General features: G+C 39.3%; 1 protein-coding gene across 1 annotated transcript; it reads right to left on the bottom strand.

Annotated features, from left to right (window-relative positions):
• Nucleotides 1-12,117: 12,117 nt before the first annotated feature.
• On the bottom strand, nt 12,118-14,483 carry LOC140277088 (glycerol-3-phosphate acyltransferase 3-like). Its single transcript, XM_072371986.1, has 3 exons — nt 14,338-14,483; nt 12,720-12,891; nt 12,118-12,610 (listed from the first exon to the last, which is right to left on the bottom strand). The coding sequence occupies exons 2-3, from the start codon at nt 12,861-12,863 to the stop codon at nt 12,515-12,517; spliced, it is 240 nt and encodes a 79-aa protein (XP_072228087.1). The 5' UTR covers nt 12,864-12,891; nt 14,338-14,483; the 3' UTR covers nt 12,118-12,514.
• Between the last annotated feature and the right edge of the window lie 1,203 nt (nt 14,484-15,686).

Raw genomic sequence — 15,686 nt, forward strand, 5'->3', positions numbered from 1 at the left:
GTCGAACCACTGACCTTCCGATTGGTGGGCGACTGCTCTTCCTCCTGAGCTACAGCCGCCCCAGTCTTGTTTTGTCGTAGTCCGATTCCAACGATTCCATGCCATAGTCTTGTTTTGTTTTTGTCTTCTCACCGTTGGGTGTTTTTGATCCGGCTCTGCCGCGCCCTTTGTTCATGCTCCCTGTCTTGTTTTTGCGAATAAACCTTGTTTTTTTAACTAAAAGAGAACTGCATCTGGGCCCTACCTTTCCTCGATCCTGACAAAAGATATGCAAAGAAAACTCCAACTATGACAGTTGGAAAAACAACAAACTCAAACTACAACCAACAGAAATACAACAAAATTCAAACTACAATAATCATCAATGCAACAAACTTGAACTATGACAGTTAGAAAAACAACAAAAATAAAACTCGTTTGTTTTAGACTTGATGTAACTTGTTTAACTGACCTGTTTTTCATTTTTCAGCAGTTTTCACACATTTCGTTTTCTAGAGAAGTTCCAGCATATGTGAACACAAATGTGTGCAATGTTCAGTCCAGATTAAGGACTTTCATTTCAAGAACATTCTTTTTACATCATGTCCTACTTTTTCTGCAGTCCACCCAGGTACCCCTGTGTGAGAACGGAGCTCCAGATAAGAGGTATGAATCACGTTTGGGTTCAGGAAGCAGGCACCTTCTCTACCTTTAAGATTAGGCTTACAACTTTCCTTTTTGATAAAGCTTATAGTTAGGGATGGCTCAGGTGACCCTGAAACATAGCATAGTTAAGCTGCTATAGGCCTAGAGTGCTGGGGGACCTCCCATGATGCACCTCTCCTCCCTCTGCTCTCTTTACTCTCCATGTACATATGACATTATTGTTGTCATTAACTGTCATTAAATGTTTCTCTTTCTCTGCAGGTATTCCTGGCCTGGTGTTATGGTGCTTGTTGTCCCCTCTTTCCTGTCCCCAACGCCCAGCTGGTTGAGGCAGATGGCCGCCCTTCCTGGTTCTGGTTCTGATGGAGGTTTCTTCCTGTTAAAAGGGAGTTTTTTCTCCCCACAGTCACATCGTGCACACTCAGGACGGGGGATTGGATCAAAGAGAAGTTTCAATGCAATCTGTTGATTTCATTAGCTGGAATACTTTTTAAAAAATTGCCTCTGTATGAATTGGACTAAATTAGAATGTAATTGGACTATGATGAAACAGCTCAAAAAAGCATATCTCTAATAAAAATTGAAAGATAAAAAAGCAAAAAAACTTGAAGTCTCCATCTCTAAAATCTCTAAACTTCCGACTTTGCTTTTTCCACACAAAGAAAGCAGATCACAGAATTACACAACAACACTGCAAACTGAGTTTTAAGATACACTATATTGCCAAAAGTATTCACTCACCCATCCAAATAATTCAGGTGTTCAAATCACTTCCATGTCCAAAGGTGCATAAATTCAAGCACCTCGGCTTGCAGACTGCTTTTACAAACATTTGTGAAAGAATGGGTCGCTCTCAGGGGCTCAGTGAATTCTAGCATGGAACCGTGATAGGATGCCACCCCTGAAACAAGTTCAGTCATGAAATTTCCTCGCTACTAAATATTCCACAGTCAACTGTCAGTGCTATTATAACAAAGTGGAAGCGATTGGAAACGACAGCAACTCAGCCTCAAAGTGGTAGACCTCCTACTACAGACCTCCAAACTTCATGTGGCCTTCATACTATCTCAAGAACAGTGCGTAGAGAGCTTCATGGAATAGGTTTCCACAGCCGAGCAGCTGCATCCAAGCCATACATCACCAAGTGCAATCCAAAGCGTTGGATGCAGTGGTGTAAAACATTCCGCCACTGGACTCTAGAGCAGTGGAGATGCGTTCTCTGGAGTGACGAATCAAGCTTCTCCATCTGGCCATCTGATGGACAAGTCTGGGTTTGGCAGTTGCCAGGAGAACGGTACTTGTCTGTCTGCATTGTGCCAAGTGTAAAGACTGGTGGAGGGGGGATTATGGTGTGGGCTTGTTTTTCAGGAGCTGAGCTTTGCCCCTTAGTTCCAGTGAAAGGAACTCTGAATGTTTCAGCATATCAAGAGATTTTGGATTATTTCATGCTCCCAATTTTGTGGAAACAGTTTGGGGATGGCCCCTTCCTGTTCCAACATGGCTGCACACCAGTGAACAAAGCAATGTCCATAAAGATATGGATGAGCGAGTTTGGCCTGAACTTGACTGGCCTGGACAGAGTAATGACCTCAACCCAAAAGAACACCTTTGGGATGAATTACAGCGGAGACTGCGAGCCAAGCCTTCTCATCCAACATCAGTGTCTGACCTCACAAATGTGCTTCTGGAATGGTCAAAAATTCCCATAAACACACTCCTAAACCTTGTGGAGAGCTTTCCCAGAAGAGTCGAAGCTGTTATAGATGCAAAGGGTGGGCCGACAAAATTTTAAACCCTATGGATTAAGAATGGGATGTCACTTAGGTTCATATGCATGTAAAGCCAGATGAGCAAATACTTTTGGCAATATAGTGTATCTAAACACTGGACGTAGTTTTTCCAAAGATTGTTTCCCAACAAACAAAACAAAACTAAGCCTAAAAGGAAATGACCCCTCAAAAAAAAAGAAAGAAAATACAATCACTTACATCCTCGGTCTAACAGAACAGAAGAAAACAAAGGTTATCGATGCATAAAGTTACATCAAGCATGTCACGTGTTGCTCTCAGACACCAGCTGACTGCAATTTGTATAAATTAAGCAGTCTAAAACTGCAGTTATAAAATAACAGGTATAAAAACTATATTTTTATGTGTAGACAACAGGCCTAAAAACACAGAACCATCAACCAGCGTTGTTCTTCAAAGGTGAGTTGGACAGTATATAAAGAGAACGCGGCAGAACAAGGTTCTGCAGAAGCAGAAAGTTCCCCAAGTGTTCAAGGAACTAAAATCTGCAACATCCTCTCTAAGTTGCATTGTGATCTTTTGTACAATTTTCTAAATGGCATGTTAGTACATCTGGATACAATAAGAAAAGCTCAGAGAATATTGCGTCGCCAAAGAAAGTGAATGAAAACGTATGCATCATCAGTGCATCTCCAGCTTGGTACATTACGTATTAACAAATGCTACACTACTATCTAGTGTCCAAAGTGTGCAACATTACAGTAACTTGCAGTTCACATTTTGAATTTCATGCATTTCACATATCAAATAATCAAAACAACACACTTCACAATACAAAATGAATAGCAACAAACCACATTTTACCTGATTCTGAACACTTTAAATGTGCATTTCCAAGACCTAAGTGGGAAATGGTATTAATAATTTACCACCTGGCTACAGGATCTTGACATGTTTCAATGCTGAACCAGTACAGCTATAATCAAAACAGTTTTATTTTATAACTCCTTGTGGTTTATAAAAGAGTCATTTCTTCATCGTGTTTTAAGGCATTAATCACAAGGGTGACACATTTAAACACATCTTTAATGTTTCTATTCGTGGATTATGTTTTAACATTTGCACTGATATTACTGGATATTTGAGAGTTAATTTATCATATAAAATATTTAAGTTTGATTTGTTTCCTTAGGATATTTATGTTGAATTAATTTGCAAATATTCACAAGAAATGTGATCGGAAACATCTGCCCACAGAGAGCTATAATTCAACAGGAAGTTACAATACGCCAGTATGTGTGTACGTACAGTATGTGAAAACTTTCAAATGTACTTTGTATAATATCTGTGTGGAGGAACGTATGATTCATCCACCGCTACTCTAAGAGGAGCTGGAGATGATTCTAAATTTAAAGCTGGAGCTTAGTTTTTATTTCCATACTCTGACCGTATCTGTCAGATTTCACTGCATTGGGTCAGAATATCAGTACACCTGTCACACTCAGCAATTATAAGGACTCATCTCCAGGAACAGGACATGGATGGCAAATTACATGAAGCATAAAGTCAGATGTACTTTATTCTTGTCTTTCTTGGATAAATGTCCTGTCTTGAGTTTTTTCTTTTTATTGTAACTTACTGTGCTGTAATGTTTCAAAAGCTGCTGTTATGTGGAGAGTTCTGCAGTGTGTGTGTCATGCTGCTTCATGAGGTCCTTCAAATTACGCTGTGGGTCGTCCCCGTTTGTCAGCATGTACTTTCTTTTAATCTTTATTCATACAGCTAATCTCATTGAGACACAAAGACTCATTCTCAAGAGAGACCTATTTCAAAAATATAATCTAACAAATCAATTACAAAATAACAATCATTAATACAGTACATACAGCTTTTAAATAAAAAGTAAAAATTAAAAGCACAAGAAAGTATTAAAAACAGGTTCCCAATTGTGCTTTATAAAGTATAAGGAAGTATAAATTCCTTAACTCCTGTTCCAGGTCAAAGGGGCAGAAACTCCATATGCACTAAGGGAACACTGGAGATAGCAAAGAACTGTGGCATTAGGAAGATAAATATGCTGGAAGTAGACCAAGGATGAATTTGAAAATTGAATTATTCTAATGAAAAAGTCTGTATATGGATGATGATGAGCACTTAACCAGAGAGTACAAAGTGCAGCAGTGAGTGAGGAGTTTACAGCCAGTTATGAACTTTTGTGATAAACAGCATCCAACATCTGGAGAGAGCTCACACTCTCCTGACACACCAGGGCCATGACTGCTTCCTGATGGAACGGATGTCAACATTATTGTCAAAAGTACTGATGATGCCTCAATAGCAGCACTGATAGACCAATCAGACAATAATGAGACAGTCTGTAGGGACGAGGTTGGACTGAAACGTCACAAAAACCAAAGGGTTGACTGTAAATACATGGGGAGGAAGTAGAGAGGGTACAGTGCTTTAAATTCCCCTCTGCACACATGGTTTAAAGGAACACAATGACAATAACGATCTGTCCTTTTCCACTCTGTTCTATTCTGTTCTGTTCTATTCTATTCTATTCTATTCTATTCTATTCTATTCTGCTCTGTTCTATTCTATTCTGTTCTGTTCTGTTCTATTGCTTCCTTTTTTTAATTGCACTTGCAGTGGTAAGTCTTATTATTAGGAAGGTGAAATGAAGCGTGATGTCATCAGAAAACATCCCCTTTTACTTTCAGCAACTTCAAAGTTTAGGAGTGGGGCAACTTAAACTCCGCCCTAAGCTCAGATATGCTCCTTTATGTAATCTTTGACTGATGATGACAGAACATTGATGTCATCAGAATACTGATGTCATATATGACATCAGAACATAGGTTGTATGTATATATACCCAGAATTATGTCAAAACTTATGCAAAACTTTTCAGAGACAAACGAACACAGAGAGCACGCAATGGAAGACAAGATGGAGCCTTCACAGAGTTATTCTGACAATAACGAAGAACTTGAACACCTGGTTCTGATGGAATCAAGACAGACCCTCTATGAGGAGTTCATGATTTTTAAAGAAGAAGAGCATGACCTTAAGATTAAGACGAAGGAAGCGGAGAATTCTATTGAACTGCTGAAAGCTCAGATGCCTTACTGTCGCGATGAAAACCTTGGACAGGGGCAAACTTTGGACCAACCAGAGAATCTACTTGGAAAGTTGGACCGTATGTCCGAAAATATAGAAAGAGATATAGAAGATTTAACAGGAAAAATATGGAATGCCATCAGGTACAATAACACCTTGAAAATAAACTACAAGAACAAAATAGGTAAAATTATTCAGATAGCTCAGATGCTTGCAGACTTTAATGGTGAAAAACTCAAATCCCTTGACAGGGGGACTCTGAATAAGACTTATCAACCATTCCTTAAGAAAACTGTTATGGACAACATCACATCCCGCCAAAAGGAACAGCGTCCGACACAGATCAGCGACTGCACACAGGATCGGGAAAAAGGCATTTATTTTATGGATGACGAGGGACAAATTTGTTGCTGTGTGCCACAACAAAGCACAGGACAGAAACAGTCTTCACCTGAATCCACCAACAAACCTTCCACTGTTTTCAATTTAAATTCCCAACAAGAACAGCTTGAAACTCTGAAAGCAGATCTTCAAAGTCAGATTAACAATTTCATGAAGGGTAATTCACCTTTGGAAAAGTTAATAGAAGAATTCAGGGAGGAGGATGAATCTTTGTCCAAACTTATGAACAGCCAGGAGAAGGTCTATAAAAGGGAACCGACTAAACTTCCCACGTATATTGATAGAACAGAACAGTTTGAAACAGATCTTCAAAGTCAGACTGACAATTTCATGGATAGTGATTCACCTTTGGAAAAAAAAGTAGAAGAATTCATGAAGGAGGATGAATCTTTGTCCAAACTTATGAACAGCCAGGAGAAGGTCTATAAAAGTGAACCGACTAAACTTCCCACGTATATTGATAGAACAGTACAGTTTGTAACAGATCTTCGAAGTCAGATTGGCAATTTCATGGAGGATGATTCACCATTGGATACATTAATGGAAGAATTCAGGGAGGAGGAGGAATCTTTGTCCAAACCTCACAACAGTCAGGATAAGTTTAAGACTGAACTGCGAGTTTCTGAAAATGTCACAAATAAAAATGAAGGTAAACTACAAAGTACTGAGCTTGCAGGCATTTTCAATGCAGAGATGCAAGAACATGCAGGAAAGGAAACTCCAGCATTCAAACAGCAAGAATCCAAAACCAGCCTGGAGGAAATGATTTACAATGATCTGCAGATTTCTGAAAGCTCAAATACATCAACAGGACGGAGGCCTTTAAATCAAAATAAAAAAACAGTTCAGTTTGCTGACACTGTTTCAAAATTAGATCACCTCACTGAACCGCTTGATGAAATGCAGAACAAATCTGCTCCCACAACAAGTGATAAACTGGAGACTCATAAACTGGACACTAGCCCTAAGCATAACTGCAGGAAACGGCATGAAAAAGGCTTAAGAGCTGATAGATGCGCATTACAAGACGGGGAAGAATTTGCTCACGATACTGAGGAAATCCATTCCAACGTTCTTACAATGAACCAACAATTAAATGAAATCTATGATGTAATAGTAGTTAAAAACAAGACCACAGGTACAAAGGCAGAAATGAGTGTTGCTGAAGTTCATAATGTTGATGTCAAACTGGAGGAGAAGCTTCAATCTGGGGATGACGTCGTACATTTAAAGGGAACCTCACAACAACCTGGAGATGACAACAAAAAACAAAAAGAGGTCAGGCCGTTGTTTAAGTCTGTGAAGAGAAGCTTCTCAAATTTATTCAAACATGAAGGAGCAGAAGAAGGAGGTCTGGAGAACCTGCCGTCGACCAGCAGAGGCATCACAGAACAAGAGCCTGTTCCCCAGGAAAAAACAATGAAGGAAACAGAAAACAAAGGCAGCCCAGGAAACAGCCATGACAGCGTCCCACAAGAGACATCCAGCCAGGAAGGATCAGACTGTAAGTTAACTGAGAAGACATTTGGGCTGACCCGAAGAGAAAGAAGAAAAAGAAAGCAATAAATTCATTAGATTTGTTCAAAGAAAGACCCAAATGTAGACAGAAGCAGGTGGTAGCAGGAGGTGTGAATGCATAAAAACATTTTCAAATAAATAACAGGGAAATGGAAAAACACAGCAGAGAACAGTCGACGGCAACAAGAGAAACAGGCAACAGTTTCAATCAAAATTATATTTCTCGACTTCAAAATAAAGATCTTAACTATATTTTATTTCTACTGTGCTTATTTTAAAACTTTATTGCATATTGTTGTCTGTCTCTTAATATTTAAAGCTATTCTCCAATAATTTCAATAAAATTTAAAAAATACATATTTTATTCAAATTTTTCTGTTTGTCTTTTTATCACTTCGTTTTAAAACTGTTTGAATTTCACATGTTTGACTGTTTCTCTGAATGTTTAAAGTTATTCTACAATCAGTTTCAATAAAGATGTGTTGCATTAATAAAAAAAATAAAAACTCTCCTGCATTATTTTGTAAAGCTGCTCAGCAGCAGAAGCTAAAAACTCCACGTTGGGCCACCAACAGATCTGACCTGTAGGGGCATGAACCTCGGTGCCTGGCTTCAAAACAATGCAAAATCTCCATGGTGACAACTATTTTTGATTCCCTCATGTCTCGATTAAGTTGAAGTCATTAAATCATAGCCAGTAAGTTTCCTGTTGTGTCTGATTATTAGTCTAATTCTTATCCGTGAGGCTCTTTCTGTTGCTTGGCATTTCAGTTTCATGTGTCAGACATAACAATCGGGTAGATGATCTATTGACTGTGTTTATTTCAATGAGTAACAAGATGGATAAAAAGAGTTGATAAAGAAACAACATCAATTGGTATATAAAGGTTTTTATTTAAAAATTGAGTGGTTCTGCTGTTTTGGAGCCTAGTCTACTCATTTCTGTTTTTACATCCCAGCCTTAGAAAGGAATTCTTTCATAGGGCTCACTGGTTACAGATGATGTACAGCTAATCTGTACCACCAGTAAACTAAGGGAATTCAACAGTGGAATTAAGTTAAATGTGTTTTCAATTTAGCAGTTGCACTGTGAACTTCATGAGTCTAACTGAAGAAATTATCAATATGCTCCCATAAATCATCTGTTGATCCAGCTGCTGCTGCAACTGATGATGATGGTGAAGTGACAGAAAGTAAACTGTTCGTATCAGTTTGAGCCAGATTAAAGAAGCAACCAGAGAGGTTCAACCATCAAGGCTTCAACAGGACGTTGGTGAACGAAGGGTTAGTTTCTGTCTGTTTGTACGTTGGTTAAAGACACAGTCTTTAGCCATCAGCTAGTTTTGTCTACATGATGAGATTAATTCGATTATAGCTATAGTTGGTTTATGCTCCTTATTTCAGCAAGGGCAATTATCCAAGTATACATGGCAGTGAATAAATGGATGTATGTTTGAGCATAAGAATAAGTATAGCAAGTATACTAGAGACCATGTACTTGTAGTGTCCTAGAAAGTATACTAATTTAATACATCTTCGGACTAAATTGGAACATATTTGAGTTTATAAAAGTATACTTTCAGGTATACAACAAGTACACTCATCTATATACTACTAGTGCACTAGGTATATACTTATACTGATAGGGTTTTCGTTCTTATTAACGAAGTCCCACCTTAAATACAAATAACCACACAAGAGATCAATATAAAGTTCAGCTTTTGCAAAAGGGGAGAGCCGTTGCTGCTTCAGGCACAGGTGTATGTGTCTAAGCAACCTCCAGCAATCTCCGACTCCCTCCTTGCAGCAGCCTGGTTTTATTCAAAGATAGGAAAAAGGGGAAGAGCTTTACAAAACAAAAGGTTGCATAGAAAGTTCAGAGTGCGTGACTCTGTCTAATGTTTAGATATGGAGACACATCTGCAAATTCAGAGTGTGAGACCTTGAAGATAATCATACAAAGAGATACATCTATAAACTAGTTTGAATCAGGCATTGTGCGTTGTAGTTTGAACTCGGTTGAACTCTGTTGACCTCTGGAAGACTCCGTCCTGAGGCATCTCCCTTTGTTCATACGCACACACATTTCATCATCACATGATTGGAACTAATGCAGTATATGATCCATATGTGGCACATAGGATATTTATGGTATAGCACATGAGTGCAATTAAAGCACAGGAATGGAATTGTAACACAGGGTATATCATGAGATAACAACTAAAAACTCTAACATTTATCGAATGAGATACAAAAACAACATATGCAAACATAACAGAATTTCTTGTGGTTCACTGTGGTAGGCAGAAAATTCTACATCACTTGTTTTGGACATTTTCAATGTAGAAGTCATTCTTAGTTTCTTTATGCTTTACACATGTGAAGAACAGTCATCATAGTCATCACAGACTTGTCTTTGGTTGGTTGAAATGTAATCGTCATGCTCCGTGGATCATTTGTAGACTTACCATGGTGGAAGTGACAGTTTTAGTTATCATAGATTTGAGACAAGCGATCACACAAGTTTAAACAAACAGAATAAGATCAGTACACCAAAGAAGGGGGTCACGATCTTTAAAAGTAGTTACCACCAGGTGCCGGTCGTCAGCCACGAGAGAAAGTCCCATTGTTGTTGTGTTGTTTCTCGTGACATAGTTTGTTGCAGATTTCGCAGGGAGGTCATTGCCTCATTTATGTGGGTGTCATTTTCTCCAGGGATATAGGTGCAGCAGGAGGTACCTATAATGTGACATACTCCACTTTGTGCTGTGGTGATTAAGTCCAGAGCCATTCTGTTCTGGAGAACCATCAGCCGTGTGGCTTGGAGTTCACAACTCTGGCCACTTTCTATCTGCAAAGAAAAGTTAACGAAAGACTGGAAGTGATAATTCAGAGTTTCAATATACAGTGCATGTTCTTCGATACCATCCCAAGGGAAGAGGGAATGTACCACTTTAGCACTTGCGCTCCAAACCTTGTGTTCGGCTGGGACATCTGAGCCCCAGATGGGATTGTGTGGTTTGAAGACTGTGACACCTCTCTGTTGTCGTTTATGAAGGATGGGCAGTTGGCCACGACAGATCTTATAGGTGTGGTCGGTGATCCACACCGGCGCGCAGGCTCCCGTCCAGTTGATGGGCAGCATTGGATATACATCATGTCCACGTAGCCACCACCCGTTCTGAATGAAGTACATCCCGTTCAACGGCGCGGATATGTTAGTTGGGGAGCCTTCTCCAGTGCCGTAGCATTTCCGTCTTGGCACTCAGAAGTGATGCTTAGAGCTCCCATCCAGGCTCCTCCCTGTGGGCAGTCCTTGCTTGTGCACAGATATGTTTTATTTCCTTGGGTGAAGCAAGTGAAGTTCTGCCCTTTGGGAATGTGGAGATATGCTACCTGTGGTGTGGGTTTTCCTCTGACTGTGATGTTCATGTTGGCCCAGAACAATGTTCTGCATGTCCTGTTTTCCACTCCCCAAAGGGGATCAGTTATTGATCACAATATTGCTATGTTGAAACCCAATACCTGCCATTGAGGCCATACATTTCGCTTCAGTTTTATTCATCCATTTGGCTGCGAGATGGGTCTGTATAGAAGAAGGGGGGAGTTTGGAACACACATAACATCCTTCAGTTTCGTCAGACCGTCCCATGATGGATTTCACATACCTGTACCAGGTATTTGTGTCGAATGGGTGTTTCGGGTCCCATGTCCACTCCTTGCAGTCCACATCATGGGTCCATCTCTTTTCCCGGTTTGGTTTGGGATCACTTTGAGTACCGAGGATGAACACAGACAATACACACGCTACAGCCACCAGGTGCTGAGAAACACCTTTCGTGTCCACATTGCTGCTCAGTTATCAGAGATGCAGGTGCACCCTAGACCTAGCAGAGTGGGGATCAGTTGGTTTCGTCACTGACGTTGAGACACCTCACTCTAAACAATGAGTTTCAGAGTGGTGGGGAATTAGGGGTCCAACACTCTCTGTAACTTACAGTGGCTGAGGTGAATCCAGCTGGGCCACCTCAGCCACACTCGCAGGGAACTGCAGACAGCTGCCTCTCAGACTGTCCAACACAGCTCACGCAGCAGCTCAGACAGACGCTCCTCCAGGTGTTGCAACAGGATTTTAAAAGTCCAACTTCATCCCGATGCCATTTCACACAGAACAAAACCATCACAACACTCCAGAAACAGGAGTTTTTAAACTTTACAAACCTTTGTCGAATAATTTACTCCCGTACTTACAGTGTTTTTTAAAAATCACATAAGAATGACTCAAAATGTAAAAAGTGTGATCAACTGTCACTAGAGAGAAGATCTGGATATCTCACATGTCCAAAACAAAACGCTTTATGACTTATTTTAGGTACCTGAACTCTGATTTGACAACAAGAATCTTTGTATTAAATCCAGACTGATTTCTCAGAGATTTAGAATCAATGTATGGCCTTAAATAATTCAAAAATAAAACTTTTTAGAATGTAATCTTTGATTGATTCATTACTGATTTATCGTTTTCGCTACAAAATGTTACAAACAGTTTAAAATAAATAAAAATAAATCACCTTGAATGATTTTCAACACTTTCATTTATCACACTCCAATAAAATATAAATATATACAATTTATTTTCATTTGTAAATGTTTGATTGTTTTTATCAGCATATTTTCCATAAATATTTGCCATTGTATTCCTAACTGCTGATTTCCATGATATAAATGATATAAAATGTGTTTTATAATTCATTTTTTGTTTAAATATGTTTTTTTAGGTATTTTGATGTGACTTTAATTGACATTTTATTATCTTATTCATTCATTTTATTTATCTTATACATTTATTATTCTTATACATTTGACATCTTTTTCAAATCTGAAACCTTTTTCTGCATAACTTCATGTTTTTGTTGATATTTCATTTTGACACTTCTTTAACCATTTTCCCCCTTTTATTCATTTTTTTTCTCGCTGTTCTGGTGTAATTTGTTACTTTGCAGCAGGTGTTTTTTACACCCGTCGGTCTTTGTATGAACCTGACAACAAGACCTCCAGATCTACTCGTGTTTTTATTATTACTGATATTTTTCAGGAGCAAACTCACCTGTGGGCAGAGGGACGGGTACGCTGGGCTGGTCCTGCCGGCCTCTCTGGATGCGGATCGTCGCCCACTACAAAGACACACACTTTCAACATGCTGCTGCTCACTTCCTGTCTGAACAAACATGAAGTAAAGAGACACGAGTTCCTCTGAGGACAGAAGTGAACTGAGGAAGTCACCTCTAGGATTTTGACCAGGATCTGGATGTAGACCCCTGTGACCCCCAAAGAGAGGCCAAACATGGCGGGCAGCACGATGAAGAAGAGCACCACGAACATCCACGCCTGGAAAACAGCCGCAGCCACACACAACAGGTCCTCCATGACGGCAGCTCTGAGGTCACCTCATCATCTGCAGACGGTTTAGATACAACCGTTCAGTTTATGATCAAAGTCACTCAGAACTACTGATGCTCATGAACAGCATTAACTGATTAATTAACTGACAATTAACATCTTTATAATCAGCTGACAATGCAACCTGTCCTCAAAGCCACACAATCTTATTGGTGGTTTCTTCATATGACCCACAGATATTGCACATTTCAGAACAAAACCAATGGCAACTGGTACTACCTGCTTGTGTTTAGGTACCTCTTGTTTTAAGTTCAAATAACATGTCAAAGACTAATGGTTAGAGCACAGTTAGGGGTCCTCCTATCACATTACATACCACCAAAATGACACTGTGAATTGGTTAGCGCTAAGGTAAAAGTACAGGGCAGGACGTAATTTCATCCAAATACACAGCATAAAATGACACGTAAAAGTACATAAAAGCATTGTAACAACACGCCAAATGATTAGGCGTGCAATAACTACACCTTTTCATGTGGCCAGGCTGGACAGAACATTAATAGCCGATTTATCTCTTCATTTGAGTAAATTATACAACTAATATTGAGAGTTGGTGTTACTATCAAAAACAAATCAGCAGCAAAAGAGTTGAAACATCCCACTTCCACAATACAGTGACTGCAGCCTCATCTGAAGTTGAACTTAGATGGAGGTACAGATGGAGGAAGTGATTTACCTTTTCCTTAAAAATCTCAACATCTGACTGAACGTCACATTTTCAGAAATATGGGATAAAAACAAAATGCCAGGGTTCAGTTTTTGTCTGAATTTTTGAGTTGGTAGTGGTTTCAGACATCCAAATATTTGCTCTCAAGCACAGAAAAGGTGATTTTTCCATAACAGTTCTTCTTCAAGATACTTGCACTCAGTGTCTATGTTCGTTTAGTGTGTTTACATGGAGTATGTATGTGTATACACACTCTACTGATTGATTATTATTTTCTTTCTTTCATTTTGAACTTTTTTTGTGACTTTCAGACCGAAATGACTAACTAATGTATTCCATTATAATCAAACTGTGGCGATCAGCTGATTTATTGACCAGGAGAAAGGAAAGTAATTGTTTACATATAAAATCTTTTTTCCTCTACATTAGAAAAACTTTTCAATCTGTCGATTTCAGACGATTGAAAATAAAACACGCTGAAGTCAGACAACTTCTTTCATGAAAGGAAATTGCTTAAATTCAAAATATATAAATAGCTCAAACGAGATTAATGTCCTTTGTTATCGTAGATCATGTTTTTAGAGGAATGTATTTACAGCAGAACTGCTTATAAAGTGGTTATAAACTCCTTCTGTGCAGGTTTAAACATTAAACTACAGTTTATAGGTCATTGCAACAAAGACAAACACATATTTCATAATTAGATAAACTGAAATAAAAGTCTGATAGATCATTCTCGGAATAACGGAGTAAAATAACCCACAGTAACGTCACCTCAGTAAACCGTGGCGTCAAAGAGTTTCGTGGCTGTTCCGTTACTCCAAGTTACAGTTGAAACTAAACCGAACCCCGGTACCGTTAAACCCGGGTCCCGGTGACAGACGCGTGTGCTGGTGATGAAGCGCGTACTTCTGGTCTGAGTCCTCTGCTCCCGAATTAAAAACCCTTTCTGACAGTCAGCTGATGCCCCGCCCCCTAGTGGTTTCACGACAACGAACCGCGATACGGAAATGAAGGAAAACGTTAACTACGGTGTCCCTGAGGTCCAAAACACAGCAAACACAAAAATCAAAACTACTGTTACAGAGAACTAGATTAAAAAATAAGAGTTTGAAAAATAAGAAAATCTGAAAACACACCTACAAAAAACTGAACCACAACAAAAAAACTCAAACTACAATGAGAAACACAATAAAGCTAAAACTGCAACTAAAAGAAATGCAAAGAAAACTCCAACTATGACAGTTGGAAAAACAACAAACTCAAACTACAACCAACAGAAATACAACAAAATTCAAACTACAATAATCATCAATGCAACAAACTTGAACTATGACAGTTAGAAAAACAACAAAAATAAAACTAGTTTTTTTTTTAGACTTGATGTAACTTGTTTAACTGACCTGTTTTTCATTTTTCAGCAGTTTTCACACATTTCGTTTTCTAGAGAAGTTCCAGCATATGTGAACACAAATGTGTGCAATGTTCAGTCCAGATTAAGGACTTTCATTTCAAGAACATTCTTTTTACATCATGTCCTACTTTTTCTGCGGTCCACCCAGGTACCCCTGTGTGAGAACGGAGCTCCAGATAAGAGGTATGAATCACGTTTGGGTTCAGGAAGCAGGCACCTTCTCTACCTTTAAGATTAGGTTTACAACTTTCCTTTTTGATAAAGCTTATAGTTAGGGATGGCTCAGGTGACCCTGAAACATCGCATAGTTAAGCTGCTATAGGCCTAGAGTGCTGGGGGACCTCCCATGATGCACCTCTCCTCCCTCTGCTCTCTTAACTCTCCATGTACATATGACATTATTGTTGTCATTAACTGTCATTAAATGTTTCTCTTTCTCTGCAGGTATTCCTGGCCTGGTGTTATGGTGCTTGTTGTCCCCTCTTTCCTGTCCCCAACGCCCAGCTGGTCGAGGCAGATGGCCACCCTTCCTGGTTCTGGTTCTGATGGAGGTTTCTTCCTGTTAAAAGGGAGTTTTTTCTCCCCACAGTCACATCGTGCACACTCAGGACGGGGGATTGGATCAAAGAGAAGTTTCAATGCAATCCGACTTTGCAAACTTCATGTGGCCTTCATACTATCTCAAGAACAGTGCGTAGAGAGCTTCATG

This window comes from Leuresthes tenuis, unplaced genomic scaffold (assembly GCF_036924035.1).
Source record: "Leuresthes tenuis unplaced genomic scaffold, fLeuTen1.0.hap1 SCAF_19, whole genome shotgun sequence".
Lineage (NCBI taxonomy): Eukaryota > Metazoa > Chordata > Actinopteri > Atheriniformes > Atherinopsidae > Leuresthes > Leuresthes tenuis.

Coding starts and splice junctions, on each gene's coding strand:
- LOC140277088 (XM_072371986.1), bottom strand. CDS start 12,863: ATGGAGGACCTGTTGTGTGTGGCTGCGGCTGTTTTCCAGGCGTGGATG. Junction 12,611..12,719: donor TCCTGGTCAAAATCCTAGAG/GTGACTTCCTCA, acceptor GTGTCTTTGTAG/TGGGCGACGATCCGCATCCA.